At 38.7% G+C, this 24,924-nt stretch overlaps 3 protein-coding genes across 7 annotated transcripts in view; 1 reads left to right on the top strand and 2 right to left on the bottom strand.

Annotated features, from left to right (window-relative positions):
* Positions 1 to 6,137, bottom strand: part of pank1a (pantothenate kinase 1a) — a 36,341-nt gene extending 30,204 nt beyond the window's left edge. The window contains exon 1 of one of the 2 annotated variants that reach the window (XM_041788837.1): positions 5,240 to 6,137. In XM_041788837.1, coding sequence (XP_041644771.1) covers positions 5,240 to 5,519 — 280 coding nt within the window. In that variant the 5' untranslated portion in view covers positions 5,520 to 6,137. Of the gene's footprint in view, positions 1 to 4,475; positions 4,672 to 5,239 lie in introns of those variants that run through there. The other variant, XM_041788838.1, reaches the window with a different exon arrangement.
* Positions 4,835 to 24,146, top strand: nphp1 (nephronophthisis 1). Of its 4 annotated transcripts, XM_041788834.1 has the most exons (21): positions 13,004 to 13,314; positions 13,930 to 13,991; positions 14,182 to 14,242; positions 14,353 to 14,486; positions 14,651 to 14,831; positions 15,694 to 15,795; positions 17,691 to 17,806; positions 17,883 to 17,934; positions 18,057 to 18,144; positions 18,332 to 18,426; positions 18,576 to 18,704; positions 18,839 to 18,913; positions 19,074 to 19,184; positions 19,355 to 19,437; positions 19,996 to 20,072; positions 20,318 to 20,417; positions 20,570 to 20,682; positions 20,772 to 20,845; positions 21,517 to 21,561; positions 21,747 to 22,046; positions 22,278 to 24,146. In XM_041788834.1, the coding sequence occupies exons 1-20, from the start codon at positions 13,249 to 13,251 to the stop codon at positions 22,023 to 22,025; spliced, it is 2,043 nt and encodes a 680-aa protein (XP_041644768.1). In that variant the 5' UTR covers positions 13,004 to 13,248; the 3' UTR covers positions 22,026 to 22,046; positions 22,278 to 24,146. The 4 variants fall into 4 exon arrangements, with proteins under 4 accessions (XP_041644770.1, XP_041644768.1, XP_041644769.1 ...); XM_041788836.1 differs by lacking the exon at positions 13,004 to 13,314 and adding an exon at positions 4,835 to 4,900 and having other exon boundaries at positions 21,747 to 24,146; XM_041788835.1 differs by having other exon boundaries at positions 17,886 to 17,934; positions 21,747 to 24,146.
* On the bottom strand, positions 9,538 to 12,465 carry zgc:65997 (uncharacterized protein LOC794398 homolog). Its single transcript, XM_041788839.1, has 4 exons — positions 12,117 to 12,465; positions 11,312 to 11,489; positions 10,357 to 10,451; positions 9,538 to 10,240 (listed from the first exon to the last, which is right to left on the bottom strand). Exons 1-4 carry the CDS (start codon positions 12,456 to 12,458, stop codon positions 10,049 to 10,051), a joined length of 807 nt encoding a protein of 268 aa, XP_041644773.1. The 5' UTR covers positions 12,459 to 12,465; the 3' UTR covers positions 9,538 to 10,048.
* Positions 24,147 to 24,924: the final 778 nt, after the last annotated feature.

Here is a 24,924-nt window from a genome sequence, read left to right as displayed (position 1 = left end):
ACCTCTGCTGACCTCACTGGTCAAATAATTGTCCAAACAATTGATTTTATTTTTCCATTATCATAGACTTCAGTTTATATTAGCAGTTAATTTGAAAAAAATCGAGACTTGGTGGACAAGACAATACGATATATCACCAGACAAAATATCGCGATACTATGCTGTATCAATTTTTTCTCCCACCCCTAATCAATGCCCAATACATCTTCTCTGAATCAGCAGTTAGGCAAACTAGCTAGCCAGCATTAAATCAATGCCAACACTACAGATAAACATGGACTACATGACATTGATACATGCCACATTATTTGCAAGTTAACCAGAGTTTGTCAACTGGGCTGATATCAGACAAAAACAATTTTCAACAGTTTACAGCAGTGCATCCCTACTCTGAAGATTATTTTCACTAATAACACAGAATATTTAAATAAACAAAATAAAATAAACTACCATCATGGAGGAGCAAAGGGAATAGAAAATATTCACATTCAAAAAGTTGGATCAGAAAATCACAACTTCTTTCTTGAAGAAATTATTAAAAAGGATTAATGATGAAAAAACACTTGTGACTGATTAAATAACAGACAGCTTATGAGTTGTCAGTAAATCTTTCTGCTTGTAGTGCAAATATTACTGTACATCAACTCTATTACTGTTACTACAACCACTACTTCTACCACTGCTGCAATGGGATTACTGCACAAATTCTTTAATACTTCCTTCTAACATTTTCCCTGCAGCTTTGACTTCAACTAGGCTTACACTCGACTAAAAATGAGGGCTTTCACTAAATGAAATCTGCACTGGCAGGTTACATGCAGATTATCAAGGTGTAAGTATCCGGTAAAACAAACCAAGAGTTTGGCTGCTGTAAAAGTAAAACAGCACGTCATTTCTTATTTTACTTTAGTTTTCTGCAAGTTTCACATAGGAGGAGCTGTTTCAAATGGTTTTTGGGTGTGCCACAGATCAAACAGTTCCCCTCATCTTGATTTACCTGAACCCTGACCCTCACACAACCATCACCCCAAACCCCCCACGCCCTGATTGATACTAGAACGCACGCCCTGTTTGTGATTGTCTGCAGCAGACTGTAGCTGTAGAGCATTGACCTAACCTGTGGCACAACTTTTGACCAAGCAGTATCTTTTTATGAGAGTTATTCTTTTACTACATTAACATACACACATTAGAGCTGTACCTGCTGATCGAAACCAGTTGTATATTGGGTGTGTAAGAGGATGGAATCAAAGGTTCTTTTCTTTAAAATAAACTGAATTAAAATCTGTATGATATGTCAGTGATTTAAAATAACTTTACAGAACCGTAAACCAAATTCCTTAGCCTGCTCACTGAAATCCCCCTCAACCCTTGTGTTAAAACACAATTTATCACTAAACACATTCTCAGAAATATTTCTTTCTCATCGCTTCATTGGAAGGCTTCGTTATCAGTAACAAATGTGAACTGCAGTCAAAACACTAGGTAACACAATACTAATGAAGTCACTCTTTCTTAAAAATGTGGGAAAACATTTGCAAAACAAATAAGCAGCACTATTAATGTGTAATAAATCCAATTTGTATTCTCTCACAAGGTTTGTCTGCAAACACCTCTGTGTTTGGCTCTTTTTCTAATTTCTAAATATCTTAAACTTAAACTTAACAACCAACATTTACAGCTGATATTGGCTCTGCTATTTAAGATTGTTGGTAAAAAGTAGAGAAGCTTTCAAATCTGCTGTCAAATTTTTTACCAAAAGTTGCCACAAGTGATAGAGAGAGCCCTGTCTAAACTGCACAAAAACATTTGCAACTTGTACAACTTAGAGCCTACGATGTGTTTGGCTGTTTGGTTCTCACTAAATATGTATCAAAGTTAGCACAAATCTAGTGTCGTGACAACCCTTCTATTGAGTCTCCTGTTAATGTTAAAGTGATGCCACACAGCTGATGAGAGCACTGCCTTAAAGCCAGGTATCTCACAGACATTATCATGCAGCAAGCATGGCAACAAAGAGGACATTTTAAACTCTGTTAAACTTGATATGATGGTGTTGTGCTGGGATACGTGCACAGTGTGAATCTGCCCATTCACCTTTTTGACCACCAGTGCCCACACCCACTAGACCACAAACAGTGAGTGCCATAACGTCTCAAAACCAGTTTGGGTTGAGCTGTGAGAGTGAGGAGTATGCTACAATAGAAAATGGCTGCAAATGAATATGTCTTGCTGTGAACTAAGCATTAAAAGAGAAAGTGCACTCTGTGATAAACAACCAAATGTTTAAGATCTAAATCACTGTTTGTGTGCACATTTCCTGTCTTAAGTCTTCATATCTTTATAGTTGTTGCTCTCCGATGACTCATGGGATGAATGCCCATGAACTTAAACATTTTTTCATTCACACTTTTTATGTTTTGTATGAAGGGATAGCAGAAATTAACTTATGTCTAATTACTGAACATCAGAAGCAAAGCAGGTGACAATATAGTGTATCTTCAATGTTTTGAAAAAGTTAACTTGTGCAGAATGAGGTTCAGAATGATGATTAGCTCTGATACACATAGGACACAATTAAGGAATTTGAATCAGCAGTTTCCCATGAGTGATGGAGCATGGGAATTAGCCAGCTGGTTAAAATACAGGCTGGAGACAGTCAATGAAAATTCTTGCCAAGTTGTGTACAAAAGATACCACAGGCAGCGATACCCCAAGCCACATGACAGCCTTAGTGAAAAAGAAAGAAATCTGAGGACAAAAGTAAATGTGATGTGAAAAATCACATCCCGGAGGGAACTACGTTCCAGGATCGCCCCACAGTGGGGAAAGGCTTAGAGCGTTATCCGGGTTTATCAGAACAACTGGCCTCCATCCAAGGGTAACTCAGTCATAAAAAGGAGAGCTCTGATCGGACATTTACAAAGTTTACCGACAAGGTCTCCCTTTAATTACGTAATCTGGGACAGTTCTAGTGTGGGGCCTTTTTCTTAGTCAGGAGAGAATACATCACAGCAATGAACCATTGTGCTATTGGCTGTCCGTTTATAACAACATATATCTGCAGTAGACTGACTAACTGTATACACAGCAGTAAAGGCCATGTCAATGTAGGGTTAAAGCCTTTCCGAGCAGAGGAGTTTTCTCATCAGGATTTCCCTTCTGGCTAATTTTATATAAAGCTCTTTATTACTTCAGTGTGACTCAAATGATCTCACACAGACGTATGATGCACTGAACATGCTGTATATCTACAGCTGTCTCACAAACTGTCAACATGACTCTGTTCCTTAAAGAAGTTCTTGTACATTTATGTATGTGATAAGTCAGTCTTGCAGCATTCCTTTTTTTTTCAAACACAAACCACCTCATCTTTTCTTATTGTTGAAGGAGGAATTTAGTTAGTGCATTAGTGCAAACTAACAATCTTAACTTTAAATGTCAATGTTTTGTCTCTCTTAACTGCATGTTTTTTTTTGCATTCAATTGACCAAAGTCAAGATAACATTTATGAAGACATACCTGAAGGCTAAAGCCTTTGTTTGAAAGGTATTGTGCAGGTATAACCTGTCAAACCCTGAGAACATGTTGATCTTTAACAAACACTTTTGCGAGGAAATTATAGGCTTATTAGCCTAAAGCGGAGACACTGTAAAAATGCAATAAATCCTAACAAATACTTGTAGTTGGAGTTACATAATAAATGAACGACTGTACCACAGAGCTGTAAAGTGTTTCTTTAACCATGTTACTCCTTCTGAATGTGCCATCTGATTCCTTATTGTTCTTATGGAAATTACAAACATTTTGACTGATTTAAGCAGAACTAAACATGTTTTTTTTTACTTAAAATGATTAATGTTGATATCCATGTAATATAAGCGTAATTAAAGGCTCATGCTGCAGGACAATAAAATGATAATATTTAACTTTGCAGGTGGTTGCTTTGAGTGATGCAACATGCAGACTTTACAGAGACAAAAATTTCCTTGAGAGCAGAAACCAAGTATTATGTCCCCACCTAACCTCCCTCTCTGTCTCTTCCTAACGCAATTATTAGTAGATGTGAAGAATGCTGACTGGGTGACTAAGCAACAAGGACCCTACTATTGCAGCTGGTTGCTCTGCAAACATTTCAATGAACAAGAGCAAGTTTTACCATGACAGTCACACTCTGTCACAACAGACCCTGGGTACTTAACTGAACAGCAGCAAACAGGAGATTTGAGGGAGTTTTGCTTTTATTTTAATTTTAGACATACGACTTGCTCGCAAGTATTGTGACATTATCTGTCTTGGTGTAAAAACATTATTTTCTCAGGAATAATAAGATGTTTTATTATTACAGTCTGACATCATTTCAAGAAGGGAGATCTTACTTAAGAAAAAAATCAGGACCCGGTTTTACATTGTTCCACCTTTGATTTCACTCTTCTATCTTCTCAGTACAATGAGACATATGAAGTCACACTTACCAGGCTTCTTCTCACTTATGAGCCTCATAGTGGTGAAGAATATTAGTTCACAGGTGTATTCAAAGAGTAAAAAATATTTACAATAACTGTAATAATATTTCCTTGTGAAGCTTTGGGGGCTTCTCAATATTGGAGATACTGTGACTTCACACAGCGAAGAAACTCCACTTTTCTACATCCTGCGGTAAAAATGCAAAGTTTCCCCGGGTGATCTTTACTCACATCTTCTGAAACGCTGGGTAAATAACGGGGCGGGGTCCCGGCACATTCACCCTGTATGTTGAAGACAAAGGTCGGGTATTGATTGGCTTAGACAAGCCAGGCCCACTTATCAGGAGCTTTTTCACCACCGGGAACCAACCAATCAGAGGCCAACAAATGCAACCTGAGGGCTCGTGAAAACAAGAGGGGTCTCCCTGACGACGGTAGGTCTGAACACTGGCTAGATCTGCCTGCCGGAGCCACTAACCACATAATCTGATCGAGAGACGAGGGGGTGGGGGGTCTGAAACACTAATTATCAAAGAATAATAAGAGGAGAAAATAAAGTGTGAGAGGAGGAAACACGAGGGGTAGTTACTGTCATTGCGACACGGGAGGGTTGTGCAAAGCCCGGCTGATCTGTTGTGACACAGAGGAGGGTTGTACTCAGCCGGTTCACTTATCACAAAAACATAACAGCTTCCTCCATCATAAAATAATCACGTCAGACCATACGTATGATTTTATGACCCTGGCTTATAAATAAGCTGGTTGACACTCACGGGGTCTGTGCCGTCGGACCGACTCCGTCCTCCGCCGTAGCCTGCACCTCTTTGCCGGGGAGCCGTTGCACTCCGCATCGTCTCCGCGGTGCAGGAGGTGCATGCTCTCAAACGGTCCGTTGCTGGCTCCGGTGCTCGTGCCGAATGCATTGCTGCTGCAACAGCTGCCGTTGGGGGCAACCGCTACGTGCCCATGAAATCCCCTCTGGCTCTGCCCGTTGTTGACATGAAAGGGTCCCGACGCTCCTTTCTTGTCCATCATTGACTTGGCTTTATCCATGGCAGAAGCTAGCCTAGCTTAGCTTAGCTTAGCATCTGCAGGACAGGAGAACGTAAAACCGCTAGCGACGAGACCGAGCGAGTACAGCTTAGCTAGCTAGCATTAGCACCGCTGCTTTCAAGCTAGAAAGACAGTCGCGCGACTTAAACGTTAGACCCGGCAATTTTTCGCAATTTAACGTGCCTCTAGCCACAACATCAAGCTAAAAACGTATACATATAATACAGTCAAAAATGTACATATGAGCGGTCGCTAAAATACAGTGTTTCCTTTGAGGTCACTCGCGGTCATTTCCCCACATTGAGACTGTAGCAGGCGCAGCGGCAGCCGGTTTGTGTATGTGTTGGTTGACGGCTACGTCACAGCAGCTCCTCCAGCCGAGGCCCGAACTCGCTCACCTCCTCCGACCGGTTTTATCTCTGCTGCGGTAAAATAACACTGTAATATTAGTACTCGTTGCCAGAAAAATATGCAAAAAATGAATCGACATGTGCCGCTCACAGCATAACAATGAGCCTCGTTTGCTCCCCGCTGGTATATTAGACAAAAACAAACACACGCGTACACAGCACCAGCTCGTGCAGCTGTGTGCTTTATTTATAAAACTCGCTGTTCACCACCATCCTCATTCCCCACAGTCCTCTCTATGCGTGATGTGCGCACAAAGCTGCCTGTCAGTGTCAGTGGAGAAAATGTACTGTAGTAACCCTGCAGCTGCATGCAAAACACGAACCAATCTTAGAAATGCTCTTTCAGGACCAAAACACGTCTCTTTACTACCACACATAGCCTGTAGTTTTTTACAGTGTCTGCAATCACAGATCATTGGCATAATTAGGCTTGTCGATGTATAATTTAACATTTTAACGAGCAACTTTGGCCCTTTAAATTGCCGCAAGTGACACACGTAGCTTTAAATCTATTTTAATGGGCTTGATGTGTGATTTTTTAAGGGAGTCTGATATGAAACAAAGGATTAGATTGCAAGAATCAAAGGTTAAGCAACAGTAATCTCAGCTTGATAAAGAATCCCGAGATCCAGTAAGAGCATAATACTTTTTCGAAGCGTAGAGTTATCTTTTTAAAACCCAGTTTTGAAATACCAAATACGCATCCAAAGATACATCTCACGTTGTCTTACGTTCCAAAAAATCTATCTAAATAGAAGATGTGATGTTACATGTGTGCTATGTTTGTGAAAAAAGCACAAGAAATTACAATGATATAGCAGGGAGAAGCAGCCAAGTACTCTGTAAAAGGTAAAATTTGAAGCCTCTGTTCAATTTTAAGAGCACTGTTAACCACTGAGGGAATGTTATAGTATAGTATATTACTATTACTAATGTACAACCAAAAATGTTGAATTAACCAGTATTAGGATTAATATATATCTCTGAATCAGTTTAGAAAAAATCCATTCATGTAAAGACCCTCAACTTTACACAAATGCTGCCATCACGTGGCCATTAAGAGTAATTGTCAGTGTTTTACAAGGAGTGTTGTCTGACCTTTAAACAAAAATGGGCACTATTTTAAATTGTAGTTGGCTTTTTGATGCAGGGGGAAACTCAGCTTCTTATGTGACATTAGGTGTATTAGTGATGTCTTCATGAGTTGTAACAACAGTCCAATAAATTAGCCTGGTAACCCAGACTTGGAAAGAATCAGGTCAATGTTGTGTAAAAATCCCTTAACAGGATTGAGTTCACTCATTACCTGGCCAATTAAAAGCAACTCTCTGGGCTGCAAGTCTCCTCCCTCCCCTTTGTCTAAAAACACTGTCTGCTGCTTCACTTCAGAAAACACCTCTGTATTTATATTAAAAGGTTGAAACATTAATCTCAAGTTGTACCTTTTACCTAGTGAGCCAAATGCATGCTTCCCTGGTGGAAACATGTTTAAAATCAAGCAGGTAACATAAAGACCGACTTTAACTGCTATACCTCATTGGTCTTTAAAGAAAGTAAGGGAGATGGCAGATAAAGTAGATGAATACCACTCATCATCTCTAAATGAGGAAGTAGAGTGAAGTAGGGCAACAGCCTAATGAGATGGGGAGCATGCTAACCCTGCTCAGGGTACCTTACCCCATTTCTGCTTTCTGTCCTCTGTCTAAGCTGTCTCATCTCTTTTCCGTTTTCTATATTTTCTTATTTGTTCTTCTTCTCTGTTTTGGTACCAAGGAAAGTTGTGTTTGCTTGTGTGGGCTATTAGCGGCCACGGCAGCAGTAGACAGTAGAAGCTTAGTCACTACCTGGAGCTTGCATGTACAAAGCCTGGGGCTACTTAAGGAGGAAGTGCTGTTTTGGCTTTGATGGTCCATGTGGATGGGTAGGTAAGATAAAGAATGTCTGAATGAAGGGAGGTTCCCACTTAACAACCCTATTGAGCTTTGTGCTGGCTGGCTTCATGCTGTCCATCAAATCTTTGTGGTTGATTTGTGAGGGCCAATATGAAAGGTATACAGTCCCTATAAAAGTATTCACCCCTTGGATGTTTTCCCCTCATATTAATTTTATAAATCCATCATGATCATGACAATTTGGCCAATTTGACCAAAGATATTACAAAAAAACTCTTTAATGTAAAAGTGAAAACATGTTTCTATGAAGTAATGTCAATTAAAAAAATATGTAAGATAAAATAAGTAACTGCATAAATATTCACCCCCTTATTCAACAGAAGTCCAGCTAATTGGTGCTAGTAGTCTCACAGTTAGTGAAAGGGGGATCACCTGAGTGCAGTAAATATGTCTCAAGTGATTGTGGTATAAAGATACTTGTCTCTGGAAGGTCCAGTAACTGGTTAATCAGTATTATTGGCTACCATTACACCATGAAGACAAAAGAACACTCTAAGCAACTCAGAGAAAAAACTACTGAAAATATAAGTCAGCGGATGAATACAATGGGTAATCACATCAGGCCGTCCTCACCAACTGAGTGACCATGCAAGAAGGAGACAAGTGGGAGAGTCACCAAGCCACCTATGACTACTCTGAAGGAGTTACAAGCTTCAGCAGAGGAGATAGGAGAGACTCTGAGTATGCGTACAACAGCTGTTGCCCGGGTTCTTCACCACTCAAAGTTTTACTGGAGAGTGGCAAAGAAAAAGCCGCTGTTGACGAAAAGTTATAATAAATCTTAAAAACAGTTAGCAAAAACCATGTGGGAGAAAGTTCTTTGGTCTGATGAAACCAAATGGTGCGTTTTGGCCATCGGACAAGACGCTATGTTTGGTGGACACAAACACTGCACATAACCAAAAACACACCATCCTCACTGTGAAGTACAATGGTGGAAGCATCATGCTGTGGGGATATTTCTCAGCAGCCAACCCTGGAAGACTTGTGGCTGGACTTGAAAAGGGCTGTTCACGTCTGATTCCTGTGCAACCTGACAGAGCTTGAGCAGTTTTGCAAAGAAGAATGGAGTAACATTGCAATGTCCACATATGCAAGTCTGATTGAAACCTATCCACACAGACTCAGTGGTGTGATTACATCCAAAGATGCATCTACTAAATACTGACTTGAAGGGGGGGAATATTTACTGTCACTTATTTTACATTATATATTTTTTAATTTTATTTAGATCTTTTTGTAGAACTGTCAGTTTCACATTTAAGAGTTTTTGTGTTCAAAAAAATCTCAATTATATTGAACATGATTGATTTATAAAATGAATGGGTAAAACATCCTAGGAGGTGAATACTAGTTATAGGCACTTTAGGGATTTCTTCACTGACTATTTATCCTTTCAGCAGGGTACACATTTGTTGTATTTCTTCAAAATGGTGCCAGTAAAATGTTGCTGCCAAGCAGCTGTCAGGCATCATAAAAAGCAGTCACCAAACAGCTTTTTTAAAGAATTTCAGCAGCAGGCGTTATGATTGGACTGTTTAAAACAATATTTTTCTCATCAGTGCACAATCCTCATGCATGCACAGGACAGGATCAGCAAAGATAAAAATGACCTCTTTATCAACAGGAGACAACAAAATTGACACAACCCATGAGTTAATTAACAAATGCTTTAAATCAAGCACCATCAAAATCTTAATTGCTGTGCCATGACATCATTGCCATCCCATCACACTCTTTGACAACAAAGGCCTTTATTTGATGGCAATATATTCCATTTAAGTCATGTTTATTTAACATAAGCCACTTGGCTATATTGACTGATACTTCCAAAATTCCCCAAGAATGGGTATATTTAATCATTCGGCTACTGAAAACAATCTTTGATGTGCTAGGCAAAATCATTAGCATAGTGTCACATCTCAAGGCTACATGAGGATTTAATATGATGATGCTGTTATCATTATAAGTGTAAATGGTTATTTTAGCACTTCAGCTGGTTTTTGAGGTAGCAGAAGTCATCTCCCTATGACTCTGACCCCTCCCGGCTGCAATTTTGATGACTTAAAAATAAAGCCTGGCCTTTTGTACAGCGTAGACGCTCCTGAGAGATGACACATCTTGGATAGTCATATTAATTAGCTCTGTCTTTGACCATCTGTTGATTCTACCAAGGAAGTTCAGTTCCATCCCAGCTGTATGCCTTGCCAGTCTTTTCAATGTTCAGTGTGTCTATGATGCTCATCAGACAGTTCACGGAGTGTTCAGTACTGAACAGCTTGTCTTTGGGCACATTCTTGTGATATGGCCGAGAGAGATCTGTGTTCACTGTTCCTGGATGTAAAGACACACACACCACCTAGACAAGTCAAGGAATGATGGAGAGAAAAACAGGTTACTGATCGTCTCTTCTGCTGTGTTTCAATTGTGTGCTTATGAGACAGACATTGGTACAGTGAGAACTATCGTGTTTACCTTTGGTCGACTGCGGCCCAGCTCTATAGACAAATTCCTGGTAGCCATGTTGAGAGCTGCTTTAGACATTCTGTAGCTGTACCAACCACCCAGACCTGAGGAGGGAAGAAAACAGTGAAACCTCAAGAGAATGCATAAATTACCACAGGTGTCACAATGAGAATATCTCATTTGTGATTGTGGGTTAAAATTGTAGGAAAACAGTGTATTGCCCCCTCTGGGTGAGAGTGAGTCCCTGTCTTAAGTGAAGGAGTTCAAGTATCTTGGGGTCTTGTTCATGAGTGAAGGCAGAATGGACCATTGACAGGCCGATTAGGGCAGCGTCAGCTGTACTGTAGACACTGTACCAGACTGCTGTTGTAAACAAGGAACTGAGCCAGATGGCAACAGTCTGAATTTACCTTCTGATCTTCACTCCAGCACTCACCTATGGCCATGAGCTTTGGGTAATGACTGAAAGAATGTGATCGTGAGTTCAAGCGGTCAAAATGAGATTCTTCAAGAGGGTGGCAATGCTCAGCCCTAGAGAAAGGGTGAGGAGCTTGGACATCCAGATGGAGCCGCATGCTCCTTTGCATCGAAAGGCTAGTTGAAACGGTTCAGGCATCTAATTAGGATGCCTCCTTGACGCCTCCTGGTGGAGGTCTTACGGGCAAAACTTGGAGAAGACCCCAGGGAAGACACAGGACTTACTGGAGAGATTACGCATCTCATCTGCCCTGGGAACGCCTTGGAATCCCTCAGGAAGAGCTGGAAAATGTCACTGGGGAGAGAGTTTTCGGGGTTGACTTGCATAGCATTCTGCCACCGTGACCCAACTCCAGATAAGCAGAAAAAAAAAGGATGGATGGATGGCTTACAATTGACCTTTTTCATGTGTCTATTGTTTCTGGTGAAGTCTACACAGTGCAATTTTAAAATTATGCACCTCAACCACCAGTAACACATCACCTACCATTGTCCCCAATGGATCCAACTTTGGCAGTGATGTTGACGATGATGCCACTGTGTTGCTTGGCCTTCTCTGCAGGCTGCTGACCAAAACCACCTCTACCCTTCTGAAGCAGGGGGGCAAAATGCTTGGCCATGACCAGGGGACCCACTGTGTTAGTGGTCAAGGTAGAGATAAGTCCCTGAAAGTTGAAAAAAGTAAGTGTACAGAGATCAGTGGTTTTCATTTATTAATGACTGCATGCATAAATCCCTAACCGAGATAGACACTTTATTTTAAGTCCCCTCCACCTTTTAAATTCATTTAATTAATTATCATTATGTATTTTATTGCATTTAATTTTTTTGTTTTCCTGGCAGGCCACATGGTGATGGGAGGGTAATTTTAGGTGGTGTAAGTGTTCTTGTGTGGGTTAATCTTTTTGATATGTTTGTCAAATGGCTAACACAGCCACCTTGTTAAAAAGAAAAAAGAAAAACAAACAAAAAAACCCTCAGATGTCTTACATATAATTTCTTGTATCTTTGATGTCTGCACCACATGTGAAGTTTGGTCAATAAACATATCTTTGAATAAAAGAGTTTGTACATTTTCTGATGGTAGTCTTAAATCAATTCAAGTTAAAGCTCTAATGAGGTTTGTGTCTGTTGATTTTTTTTTAGTCGTACAGATACAGTTTCAGCAGACTTCCTTGACAGTAGTAGCAACAAAACTAAACTGCAACCTGGTTAACAACCCAGAAGACCGTACTACTTTAAAAACTATCTTTTCATGTCTAAAACGTGCTTATTCTGTAACCAAGCATTACCTGAGCAGAAACATCCCTAAGACTGGTTTCTCCTTTTCCAGAGGGGTGAAGCATTGCTGAGGAGTTGACAATTAGATCCAGCTGACCGAAACTCTGCTTCACTTGCATGGCAGTCTCGCGGATGTCTTCCTCCCGGGTCACATCTAGCCGGAGGACCGTCAGTCTGCTCGGGTGTTGTCCCTCTAGGCCCCGCAGCTCTGCCGCTCGGTCTGGGTTTCGGCATGTCGCTATTACAGCAGCAGAACTTTTAGTTTTCAGAATATGTTTGCAAAATTCAAGCCCCAATCCTCTGCTCGCCCCTTGTATGAGTGCTATGGGGGCTGCCATGACAGGTAATGACATAACAGTGGAGGTGAATGGAGGAGAGTGAAGTAGTGTTTGCTGCTTTCAGGTTCCCCCGAAAAAAATCATTTTTTTGTTTAAAGAAAGAAAGATAATGGGGGGTTTGCTGACAAATGACTTGTGAAGGTTACAAAAACCTTTATAATCCACTTCCACACAGCAGCTGTCTTTAAATAATGATTTTAAGCTTCCTGATTATTTTTTAATAAAAAGTTTACATAAAGAACTTGAAGGTAGCATGTTTCACAACAGAGAATCTACGCCCTCTGTAGGTCATTATGAAATCACTTACACAACCCTGCTCATCATGTATGAGAAACTGAACCTAACAATGCTTTGTTATATTGTCAGAGAAGCGGGTGGTAACGAAATATTGTCTCAAAACTGACCTCTTTTCCAAAACCTAAAAACTATAAGGCAAGAGAATTTAATCAGTATTTAGGTTGGTTGTCCTCAGCCCAGCAGGTGGCAGTAATTCAGTGCTAACCGCGTTGCCAACCGGTATTAAAACCTGCAAGGAAGTATGTTGAACCATCCACGGAGAGAAGAAAAACTAATGCGAGGAGATGTATTTAAAGCACCGACAAAATATCGAATTATTGTCATTATTTTTTTTAACAAACGTCCAATAAAAAGTTAAAGAATTTGGCAATTACAGGGGGCATTAAACTTAGTCGAACCCAGCTGTAAAGCGGAACCCTGTTGCCTAGCGACCAGGGTAAATGCAGCGTCTGCTAGCTAGCTTGGCGGTTTGCTACACATGGATAATTCCTCATAATTCAGTGAAAACATGCCATTAAAGAGAAAAGGACCTCTGCAACTCGTCCAGAGAGAGGTGGACGAAATAAAAAATCAGGTTAGTGCAAGGATGGCGTTACCTGCATGCTTTTCACAGCGCTGTTTTATGTCAGGATTGAACATCATAAACAGTTAGCTGCTAAATAGACTGATTGTTAAAGTTCCACATAACTTTCCATAATCAGTGCCCAGGATTCAATTCTGTCATAGCGTTAAGATTACTTTTCCCAAGAGGACTGTCCTTTAAAAGCTTAATTTGAACAAGTATAAGTCATTGTTGACTCTTTCTAGAAACAAATGGAATTATTATAAATCCTTAGACAGTCTTCTCATTTTCATGTGGTTGGCATTTCAGTCCCATATGTTTATGTCAGTAAGCCATATGACCACAGGTAACCAAAGGTAAAGGTTAGGAATGTTTGAAGAATTTGTTTCTTTTGTTTGGTGGGATGAGAACAAACTTTGTATTCTAAAGTGTATTCTACCAAAATACAAAGTGTATTTTGGTAGAATACACTGTTAGAAAGGCATCATTACTTGTTAGATTAAGTAGCCATAAGGGAACTCTTATGTGCAGAAAATGTGCAGATATAAATAAACATCCGCTGTTAAGTGGTGGTAACAAGTCCTGAGTTCTTTGTCAAGTAATCAGTTCCTTGTTCCTATTATTAAGGTTGACAGGCTGGTGAAAAATGTGCAGAATCATGAGGGATCCACTGAAGAGGCACTGAGGAGGTAAACAGCCGTAACAGAGCATAATGTTAATGCTTTCTCTAGCTGTTGTTCCAGGAACTTTTAAATAACAGTGGATTAGATCAGCTTTATTTATATTTCTTTTCAATCCCATTATATTTTGGCTGATTTTGATTAGACTTTTTAAGTGATGCATTGGTTTTAACTTTATTGTAACATCAATTCTAAACAGGTGTCAAGAATTGCAGATGTCAGCAGAGAAAACCCAAAGGACACTAAAGAATCTGACCAAGGTTAAGACCGGATAGCAAGTTAACGTTAAAATAAAATGATTAAGTATCTTCTTTTTTAGAGCTGGGGTCGCTCAATAAGCTTAATTGCTTTCATGTTTTTATTTTTTGAGGCTGATGAGCTGGCACCAGTGGGGAACTATGATCAGAGGAAACAGGAAGAAGAGAGACGACTCCAGACCCTTGTGGAGCGTATTAACATGCTCTCTCTGGAGCTTTCACCACCTGGACCCAGTGCTGTTGCAGGGTCAGTGAAATAGAAAGAAATGGATGCTATGGCTTCCTTATGACTGTTAAATTTATATTTTATATGCATTTCATTTTATATTTCATTTATATTTCACAGTACTTATCATATATATCCTAATTGTTGCTGTTGTTGCATAAATTTTGACATGTTTTGATCCACAGGGATGTTTCAAACGAGGAAAGCGAATGTGAGGAGGATGATGAAAGTAGTGATGATGAGGGTGATGTAGAGGATGCAGAAGATGAGAAGGAAGCTGGGAAACCACCTGCTCAGTCAGAACCTCGCCTCTACACTGTCCTCAGTGATTTCAAAGGGGAGCAGGAAGGAGATCTGTCTGTTCAGGTAAAGTTCTTTATGTTTTAAAAACAGTGGGACTAGGCCTAGGCGATATGGCCTTAAAATCTAATCCCTGATTTTCTTTTAAAAAATTCAATATACGATTTTAAATGACTTTTTTCTTATACTTGTTTAAAAAAACACAAATGACAAAAAATAATAATAGCTTGTTTTTTCTTTTATTTTATGAATTAAATGTAACGAATACCAACTGAATTTTCCTCTTGGGCAAGAGCAAGCTGTAATTTGGTCTTAAAAAATTGACTTTTTTACTGCAAAGAGAGTTGTTTACATCAACACAGAAGGGGTGCAATTATTTGCAGAAACCTGTGATGGAATACAGAATTCATGTCTGAGCCTAACATGAAAAAAATGTTGTTTTTTTTGTTTTGTTTTGTTTTTTTTAAATCTCACTTTGTTCAATATTGTGTTAACTGCTCCTATAGTTTTAGGTTTTACTTCTGTAAAGCTGAGGTGAGTCAAGCTTTAATCGGCTACACCTTATTTCCCACTGAGCTTAAAACAAACCGATGCGATCCAGACAGACCGACAGATACGCTCTGCTAAGCGAACACAGTCCTATTACAGACATTAAACTAAAAGAAAACTAATTTGGTGTATTTAAATTACTTGACAAGCATTTCTTATGAGGTGTACAATTTGAATTAATGTTGATTTAGTTTTTGATATTTAATTGAAAGCAAACCATCAAACAAGAAAAAACACCTCTTTGATTGAAATAACAACAGAGCAGTCTTGCCCTGTGGATCATATGCTCACAGCCCTGCAGGTGCATTGAGACTTCGAGAAAAAAATTGAAATAATGTAAATCTAAATGACTTCTTTGTTGTTTTCCTCATGTTTTCAGAGAGGGGAGGTGTTGAGGATTATCAGGAGGACAGCAGATGGATGGTGGCTTGCCCAGAACAATAAAGGCAACAGAGGAGTGGTTCCCAGAACCTACCTGAAAGTATGCAACCTGTTTCAACATCTGCATTACAGTCAAGTATTATACAGTTTGGTTGTAACTGTTCATTAAATGAGCATTCAGTCAAAGAAGTTGAGTAAAACATGTTATAAAGTAATAAAGAAAAGTCATATTTGGTGTAAACTGACAATTCCTTCTGCTTTTGGAGACTTACCTCCATAATCACTCTGGTATTTGTCATTTCTCTTGTTTCTTCCGTGTAATGCATGCAAAATATGCCAAGAAGATAAAGAATGAACAAACTCTTTTGATCATACTCTTACAGAAACTCATAGTGCAGGGTAACCTGACACACCAGATGGATGTGTTTCACACATCCATCTGGGAAAGCTTCAATAGGAAACGTTTGAGAAAAGGCAGAGGCTTTGAAAAAAACTCAGAGTGTGATTGGATGAACGTTCTGTCTGTCACATCTCTACGTGACAGTCAGAGCAACAAAACACGTGACGTAGCCGCTATCGAGCTGCGTGTGTTCAGCTGCCGAGGAATAATGCGAAACATGGCGACTATAGACATATAAGTACTCAACCTTTGTCGTTTTTGAAAAGAAAACAACTCACTGCTATTCTTTGTTCTTCTTTTAACAAAGAAATGTTGTCAAGTTCTGACAAAACTGGTGCTTTAGCAGCATCCACGCTAATCTCTTCCTCCATAACTGCACCAGCTCCTGCTGCTGCTTGTTTACGTCACGGCTCTGCTGCACCTGAAAGTACTGCCCCTCATCACTGATTGGTCCTGTCACTTTCTAACTGGGCCCAAACGGTTCAGATGGGAGCTTTGCAAGATGGATTTGCCAGTGAAAAACAAGGAAACGGGGGTATCCATCTGCTTTGCAATGTTAAGTGCAGGGGGCATCAGCTACATTTGTACAAGGGCCATCTTTTCCTTAACGAGCACTTTGGGGGCCAAACTTTCAAATAAAATTTGTCGTATTAAAATTGAGATAAACTTGTAATGTCTTGCACTGTAATTCTCGTATTAAAGAAGGTGCAATGTTGATTTGATCTAAAATGTGTGTTGAGATGTTTTACTCTACACGTCATACAAACATTCAAGTCTCAGTTTTTCTGCAATAATTTGCACAAACTCCTACTTTCTTTGTTTTGTTTTTTTTTTTACACATTTGTCTTATTAAAAAAGAGAAAGACATAAAAAATCATCATTCCCTTCAGTACAACAATTCATATTGAATTTGCTTTCAGTAAAAAAAAAATCACACTTTTTCAAAACTAATTAGGCTTAGTTTAATCTACCAAATATTATGTTGATTATAACTTAGAATGATTTATTACTCATTTGTTGAGAAATACATTAGACAAAGAAGTTAAAAAAATAATCAATATTAAATCATAATTGAAATATTGGGGGGGTTGCAATTGGATTATTTTCCCACATTGTTCAGCCCTAGCAGTGATAATTAAAACGCCTGAAGCCAAAAGTTGACACAGAAACTGTCAGTTTTCATACTGAATGGACTAATAAATATGTGTTTAACATGCATTGTGTGTGCGAGTAGTGGTTGACAGATGGATTTCTGAGAAATGGATTAAACATAAAGTCAATTTTGATTAAATTCTTTCAATCTCAGTTGTTTTTGACTTGTTTTAATAGTTGTATGGAGTTTCTAAATCAAAAATAAAAATTCTCAAAATAACACAACATATTTTTTCTCTGTACGTTTTAAAATTCATACTTTCCTGGGGGCCAGATTGGAAGATGTAGAGGGCCTTATGTGGCCCCTGGGTTGCCAGTGGATAGGCTTAGAGTGTATATATATTTAATCTAAAATATTCTTATGTTCTGTGAAATGGAAGTAAGTGTGATTTGTCACCCTGAAAGTAGGAATCTGTGAAATTAAAAACACTCTTTTTTTCCAGATTGGAATGAGTGTTGATGATGAAGGTGATGATGATGATGAAGAAGAAGAGGACGATGAGGAGGAGTCAGAGGAGGATGAAGATAGTGAAGAATTAACTGACAGAGAGAAACATAGGTTCTACATTCAAGCATGCTATATTTACTTATTAATTTATTTGCAGTTAAATTAATGGGATTTCTTTGCTCTTTAGTAGAAGCCTGTCACATTCCAACTGGGGCCCTGTCAAAAAGGCTTTAACTGAGGTAAATACTTAAAAAATGCATGGCTACTCTTACTTAAATAGACACCACTTTTCTTTATTGTTATTCTAGATAATTGTTTTCACAATTTACACCATGTATAATTTTGTACGTTTGTTTGACAGATTGATGCAACAGATGTGCTCTCTGCCATGGGTGCTATACCTTCAGGATTCAGGCCCTCAACTCTCAACAAGCTGCTGGTCGAAGAAGGTCATTATACACTCAGAATCAATCTGTATCTTAAACTGTTTTGAATCAGGGAGAAGCAGAGGCATAAAAATAGTATTTTGCAGAATTAATTCAAAATGTATATCTCCACCATTACATCTTATACCAGTTATTATTAGTACTAGTTTCTGTTTGAGCATAAACACAGTATGTCATGTATCTTTTTCAGGTGAAACATACAGAGGGAGTCACTACATTCAACCTGAACTCAGTGAATCTAAACTTTCTTTTAGTGACCTCTTCCTGGACCCTGACACTGGCAGGGTGAGTCATCCCCCATGTTTCTGTGTGCATGTATGACTGTTATTGTATCTGTGTTGAATTAAGATATTGCTTAAACATCATATCATCCTCTCGTGAAAAACACGGTTCATAATCCAACTTAGTTATCAATCTCCTGCTCTCTCTCAAAGGTACGAGCTCGTCAGGTCAGGATGTGTGTTTGTTTCTCTTTGTGGAGCTGCAGGATGATTCCTACTCCAGGGGTTGGCGTTCAGGTCCTTAGCAGACACATCCGCGTCTGTGCATTTGATGGAACTCAGGTGGGGTATTTCTTTAGTAAGTAACACAGTATTCCATGTTTACATTCCAGAGATTGTTGTTTTGTTAGCCCATTATATCTTCACTGTCTTGTTGTATTCCGTAGTTTTTTAGATGAGCTGTCCTTGTGTTTCAGGTGTTAAGTAACATCTATACTGTGAGGGCGACATACAACTCCAAAAGCCCCAAAACCTGGACTTTTTCTCCAAGGGTACGTTTATATCAGTATGAACAAGAGATTACACACTTCTGTTAGCAAGATACATCGCTGGAATTTTTTTGTATTAGCAGCTGTAAAAATTAAAACAAACAAAAAAGAAAAACCCACCAAACTTGATCTTGCCCTTAAGGTTTTTATTTGTGTGTTTCAGGTGACAGGTATTCTACCCACCCTCTTGGATGGCGAGTGTTTCCTGCGCTGCAACTCTGCATCTCCTGACCTGGGTATCCTCTTTGAACTAGGAGTGACCTTTATAAGGAATGTAAGGACAGACACACATGCCAGAGAGATAAGATTGAGTGAGAACAAATATGATGTATAGAAGCAAATAGAAAGGGGAAATGAGACTTTGGTTGTTGTCTACAAACAACAGCATACATAAAGAAGAGAGTCATTAGAAAGAAGCAGTGAGTTATTGTTTGTCTGTTTTAGTCCACAGGTGAGAGAGGAGACCTGAGTTGCGGCTGGGCTTTTCTCAAACTGACTGATGACTCTGGAAATCCAATCCCTTACAGGTACAGAAACAATACCATGTTCACAAACATGTCAGTATCCATGCATACAGTGCACACATGATACAGTGCCGATAAAAAAGCATTCAAACCCTTGGATGTTTTACCCTTTTTTTATTTTATAAATCAATCATGATAAATATAATTAGGCTTTTTTTTGCCAAAAAAACACATTACAAAAAAAACTTTTTAATTTCAAGTGAAAACAGATTTCTACCAAGAAATGTCAATTAAACAAAAATATGTTATGCAAATTAAGTGAAATGAGTATTCACCCCCGTCAGGTCAGTATTTACTCGATGCATCTTTATTTGCAGTCACAGACCTCAATCTGTGTGGATAGGGCTCAGTCAGGCTTGAACATCTGGACACTGCAGTTTTACTCCATTCTTCTTTGCAAAACTGCTTAAAAAAGCCAATTTATGTTGACCATGATTGATTTATGAAATCAATAAAGGCTAAAACATGTGTGGCCAGCTTCTTTAGACAAGAAGCTGATGACACTTGTATGTATGTATAAAATAGAGAAAAACTTTAAAATCTAATTTAATCTGTGTGTAGGACCTACGAGCTGCCAGTGAACGGTGGCACTCCCTATGAGAGGGATGTAGCAGTGGAGGCAACGATCAATCAAGGATGTAAGAAGCAACACTCACTGTCACATTGAGTCAAGTCACTGAGTTTCTACACAGGACAGTTGTTGGCAACAATGGTTAAAGAAGCAGATAAAAATATACACAAATAAAACAAAGAACTTCCCAATTTTTTTGAACAAAGCAGATTTGAAACTTTCTCAGAATAACAAAACTAATTGAAAAGTTGGATTTTCTTGAAGAATGAGAAAAATTGAAGTCATAAGTGAGTGTGCCTTCTCTTCTCTAAGCTCCAGCTGGTGTTTTCCAACAAATGCTTCAAGCGAGGCGGCAGCCTAAACTTGTAGTGAAGTTGAAATCAGTACACAACCGGACCAGAACACAGCTCAGGTGAGAGGACCATCAGGAAACAAACTACCACAGAGTCTGAATCAGTCATGCCGTAATTATGCAATTAGAATTTCTTATACTAGATTTCAAAAATATGTATGTGTCACTATATATGTTCGACTGTAATTTGAGCTTTATTTTTCCCTTTACAGTCTCCTTCCTGACACTCTGCTACACAGTCTCAGCTGCGTCCATCTGCTGGCGCTGCACAGGCAGCTGCTGGCTGATGCACTTCTGCTTGACAGACCAACCATGCAGAATGCAGGTAACACACTCTCGCTGCCCTCAGTTCAAAGTGAAGATTTTCAAGATTTTTGGAAGAATCTTTTCTGGAATCAAGACTCTCTTTTTCAGATCCGATATGCAGTCCTGTACTTACTACCTTTCCAAAGCTGTTAGACCAGCCAGACCTGCTGGATACTCTCAGGGTCAGTCATTATAACCAAACTTACCTTTGGCTCTGCATGACATATCAAAAACACAGAACAGAATCTTTAAATGTCCGACTTTGTCAACTTGTAATGTACAGTGAATTTTTAACAATGTTTTTGAGACTACGTGTACACTTTCCAAAAGATTATCTTTTTACAGTTTGTAATCAAATTTAATTTGCTTTAGGTTTTAAAAGGTATGTTTCCACCAAGTAGTGCGGTTCAGTACGGTTAACAATTATTGTGTTTCCACTATGAAAAGTTAATAACAACTGATCTGTACCATTCTGCTTTTTTTTGGTACTTCTCTGTTGGTATCTATTTTTCCCTCTGTTTTAGTTTTAGTTAAATAGACATAAAAAAGCCAAAATGCTCACAACAAAGAGCCATTTGGGAGCCAAAAGACTGGCTCATGTTACTTGGCTGAGTCAAATGATCTGGATCTTTGATAAATGCTGGGATCGCCATCACTATGAGAGAGGCTGGGTGGGCAATAGCTGTGGAAATGCAAGCAAGATGTGGTACCAAATTGGACCACTTGATGGAAATGCACCAGTTAAGAATATTTTTTTACAGAGTCAAAATTTCATACTGCCTACGATTTAGACATAAAGTTTCTGATTAATATCCCAGGAATCCACCACTGCTGTAATTGTTTGTCTTTGTAGACTGCCTGGCTGGGAGCAGAGACCGCAATGAGCAGAGCACAGAAGGTCAGTAAGTGGGTGTGTGTTTGTATGTAATACCAGCACAGTGCTGTAGATGGTGCTGACGGTTTTAGAAATCTAGTGGGTTTTCTCTGCCAACAAGTGAAAATATGTTTGTATATGACTTCAGTGCACATTACATCTGTAGATTTATTTTTTCACCAGCTGTTTCCCTCCCTGTGTCTTTACAGAGAGACTTGTCCTATCTAAAACAGGAGTTCAGTAAAGTTTACATGTCTTCCACCTATGTCCTCCTCCATTCACCCTTGCTGCCCTGCTATCACTGGGCTGACCTACCCTCAGAGGAGCAGCGGGCCAGAGTCATCTTCTCCACCCTGGAAGCCCTCAAACACAGCCAGCAATCCCCCAGCCAATCAGGAAGCCCAGAACTGTTTATTGACCCCACACATCAACATGTGGCTTTTGATGTCACAGAGTTGACGTTTGACCTCCTCCAAGTGGTCCGGTGACGTTCAGCTCTAATAGGGAAGGTACAGTTAGAACTTTATAATCTTTTCTGACTTTGAGAAGTATATTTAAATACATTTTAGAAATAATTGCCATTTTCAAAATGAAAAAATCTTTGTGTCTTAACGCACTATAGATTTGTTGGAATAAGGTTGATGTAAACGTGAAAACACTGAGATCTATGTCTGACTGAATTTTTGATTTAGAAAGTTGTTTACCTTTTGCCTGGCTTGATTTTTTTTTTTTTTGAACAGTGCAAAAGTCTGAGCCCATGACATCACAAGTCTTCATGAAGAATTACCCAGCCCCCCTTATGCTACAATGATATAAAATCCCAGAGCAGTTCATCTTTGTACAGTCTGTTTTCACTGCATTCATTCAAAGTTAACAGCCAGCTACATGCTGTTATTTTGTTCATTATGTAGTAAATTTCCCAAATCTATCAGCTACGGTGGCTTATGGGTCATTAAAAGTACCATAACAGAGGAATTGTACCAGAAAACAGTAAAATGAATCCCCAAATCTGTCTCTCTGCTGTGGCACAAAGCCAGGCAGCTGTGCTCTGATCAGACGCAGTTTTTTTTATTTGAGAGGATCGTGTTTCTCCTGAGTGGGAGTGACTTCAGCTCATTCAGCCAACATGCCTACACCATCCTAGAGCAGATTTCGTTTTTCATGAATTTAAAGCTTAATTTTATATGTAAACTTCGAGATATTTTTTATGACTGAAATTTAGCCTGGTGGTTCATAACACAGTGGCCTGTCATACAACAATCCTAAAATTATTTTTTTTATCACTTTACAGGGACTTTTAAAAACAATAACTGTAAAAATGCACATGTATTCTTCTCAAACTATAGCAGTAGACTAAATTTGTATCTTTTGTTTATTAAACTACCAAAACTTAAAGACTCATATGTAAGCATTGGCCAGCATGCATGTGTACATTTTATTTACTTCATTTTCCCATTGTTAAAAATAATTTAAATGTAATTTCTTGAGATCATGTCATTTATGTAATTTACACAAGATAATAACAATGATTTTTCTCATGATCACAGGTAAACTTGGGATGTTTTTTTCAAATCTTTTACTTAATTTTTGAAATGCACTGATTGCAAGAATCAGAGCCAATTTCAATACCAGTGCCAATATATTATTTTTATTTGTTGTGGCAGAAGTTTGTCAAATTGGCCAAGACTGATGTTAATGTTAAACTGATGTGTCTGTTCCCTTTTCCTTATTTTACCCATCTCTGTAAAACAAAGTAGCTTTTCCCCAGTATAACCAACTATCTGAATTTTTTTATCTCAAGATAATTAAGCTTGTTTCCTCTTTATAGCTAAATAATTTTCTGGTGATCTAGAGGAACAAAATAAAAGGTGATATGCCAGGCAATATTATGCCATTTTGATCACAGTGACAAAGGTTAAGGTGATTTCTCTTTGTTCCTATTGATGCATGTTTGCTTAGGGCTTCCACATTTTTGTTATTAGCATTAATTCATTCAAAGTAAGCAATCAGTCCACATTTTTATCTTTTTCAAATTGACACACTTTCTTTCAATAAATATATCCATCAACCAAATAACTGATCCATCTGATTTGTTTATAAATGCCCACTCCAAGAGTCAACCTTAGTCTGCCCATCTATCCAAAAGAACAGTGTTACCCTGGTTTGTTGACATTTTAATCATTTTTTACCCTCGTGGAGCACCACTGGATGAAAAGGAGATGCACATTAGCTACTTCATTAATCTATAATAGTGGACAATCACAGAAATGTTGCCTTATTCTTTAAGTACTAAATGTGGCTGACCACACTAGATTTCTCCCTAACAGAACAAGCAGTATTTTGCATCACTAAATACTGATTATTGCACATGACCCAACTGTTATTCCCTGATTAGTTGTGAAATAAAATGCTGAGAATATGATGACAATGCAAACATTATCATTGCAGCTCCCTCTAAATTAAACAAAAGTTTGAGTTTACTTGGCTGCTCTTAAACTAAATACTAAACCAGGTAACAATAATGAGGGTGTAACACTTTGTACTGAGACTAATGTCTGTAAATAAAGAAACTACTATTTAGTATCCATCAAAATATGACAGTGCTTTCTATCGCCAAATGTTTTTCAATTTTTTTAAATAAAAAATATTTTAAAATCAGTTTGATAAGACTTGTTTTCAATCTCTAACAACTGAGTGATCGCAGGGCTGCTTCATTCATCTCCACCCACTAGTTCAACATTTGTCATGTCTTTTGTGTGTCTATGTGTGTAATGTAGTGTAGAGTTTCAGAGTACTGATCAGGGTTAATAGTTAGCCTGCTGATGTCTTTTTATAGCCGGGTATAAAAGGCCCAGAGCTGTGAGTGGTTGGATCAGTCAGAGCGCAGACAGGCTCACATTATCCTTCAGTTTTGTTTTTACATCAAACATCCATTAAAAAGATGAATAATGAATCATCATTTGTCAAATACAGAGTTTCACAGCATTACATTCATGAAATTACACAAGACATAGTGTTTGACAAAGTAAAAGGTGACTTTATCCTTAGATGCTGGCTTATTGTAGTGTATATATTTATATTTTTACATATATGATATATATGTGTGTGTGTGTGTGTGTTATATATTTTACAATATGCCAGAGCTGCAGTAACTCTTAAAAATATGGGGCAAAGTGGGTCTCCTTCAGCAATAACAAAGCAGAGAGTCAGCCTCATGCTAAGGCAATTCATACTGATAACGAATACTCACTATGTGTCCTATAAAGTCACAGGCGGGAACTCCAACTGAGTGGATAACTTCATTCATGGTGCAAATGTGTCTAACAACAAAAACAACAATAACCCACCAGAAACATGAGCAAAAGAACCCCACTAGGGAGCACAACA

Source organism: Cheilinus undulatus, linkage group 6 (genome assembly GCF_018320785.1).
Source record: "Cheilinus undulatus linkage group 6, ASM1832078v1, whole genome shotgun sequence".
In the NCBI taxonomy this organism is placed as follows: Eukaryota; Metazoa; Chordata; class Actinopteri; order Labriformes; family Labridae; genus Cheilinus; species Cheilinus undulatus.
Note: the sequence above shows the minus strand (reverse complement) of the source record. Positions and strands in the feature narration are given on the sequence as shown.

Bases quoted from the DNA above. Each gene is read 5' to 3' on its own strand.
- zgc:65997 (XM_041788839.1), bottom strand. From the start codon at position 12,458: ATGTCATTACCTGTCATGGCAGCCCCCATAGCACTCATACAAGGGGCG. The intron at 11,490-12,116 runs GTAATGCTTGGT...TTCAACTTTCAG, and splicing joins TTAGGGATGTTTCTGCTCAG to GGACTTATCTCTACCTTGAC. The intron at 10,241-10,356 runs GTAAACACGATA...TGACTTGTCTAG, and splicing joins TGGGCCGCAGTCGACCAAAG to GTGGTGTGTGTGTCTTTACA.
- nphp1 (XM_041788834.1), top strand. From the start codon at position 13,249: ATGCCATTAAAGAGAAAAGGACCTCTGCAACTCGTCCAGAGAGAGGTG. The intron at 18,145-18,331 runs GTCATTATACAC...TATCTTTTTCAG, and splicing joins CAAGCTGCTGGTCGAAGAAG to GTGAAACATACAGAGGGAGT. The intron at 18,914-19,073 runs GTACGTTTATAT...TGTGTGTTTCAG, and splicing joins CCTGGACTTTTTCTCCAAGG to GTGACAGGTATTCTACCCAC.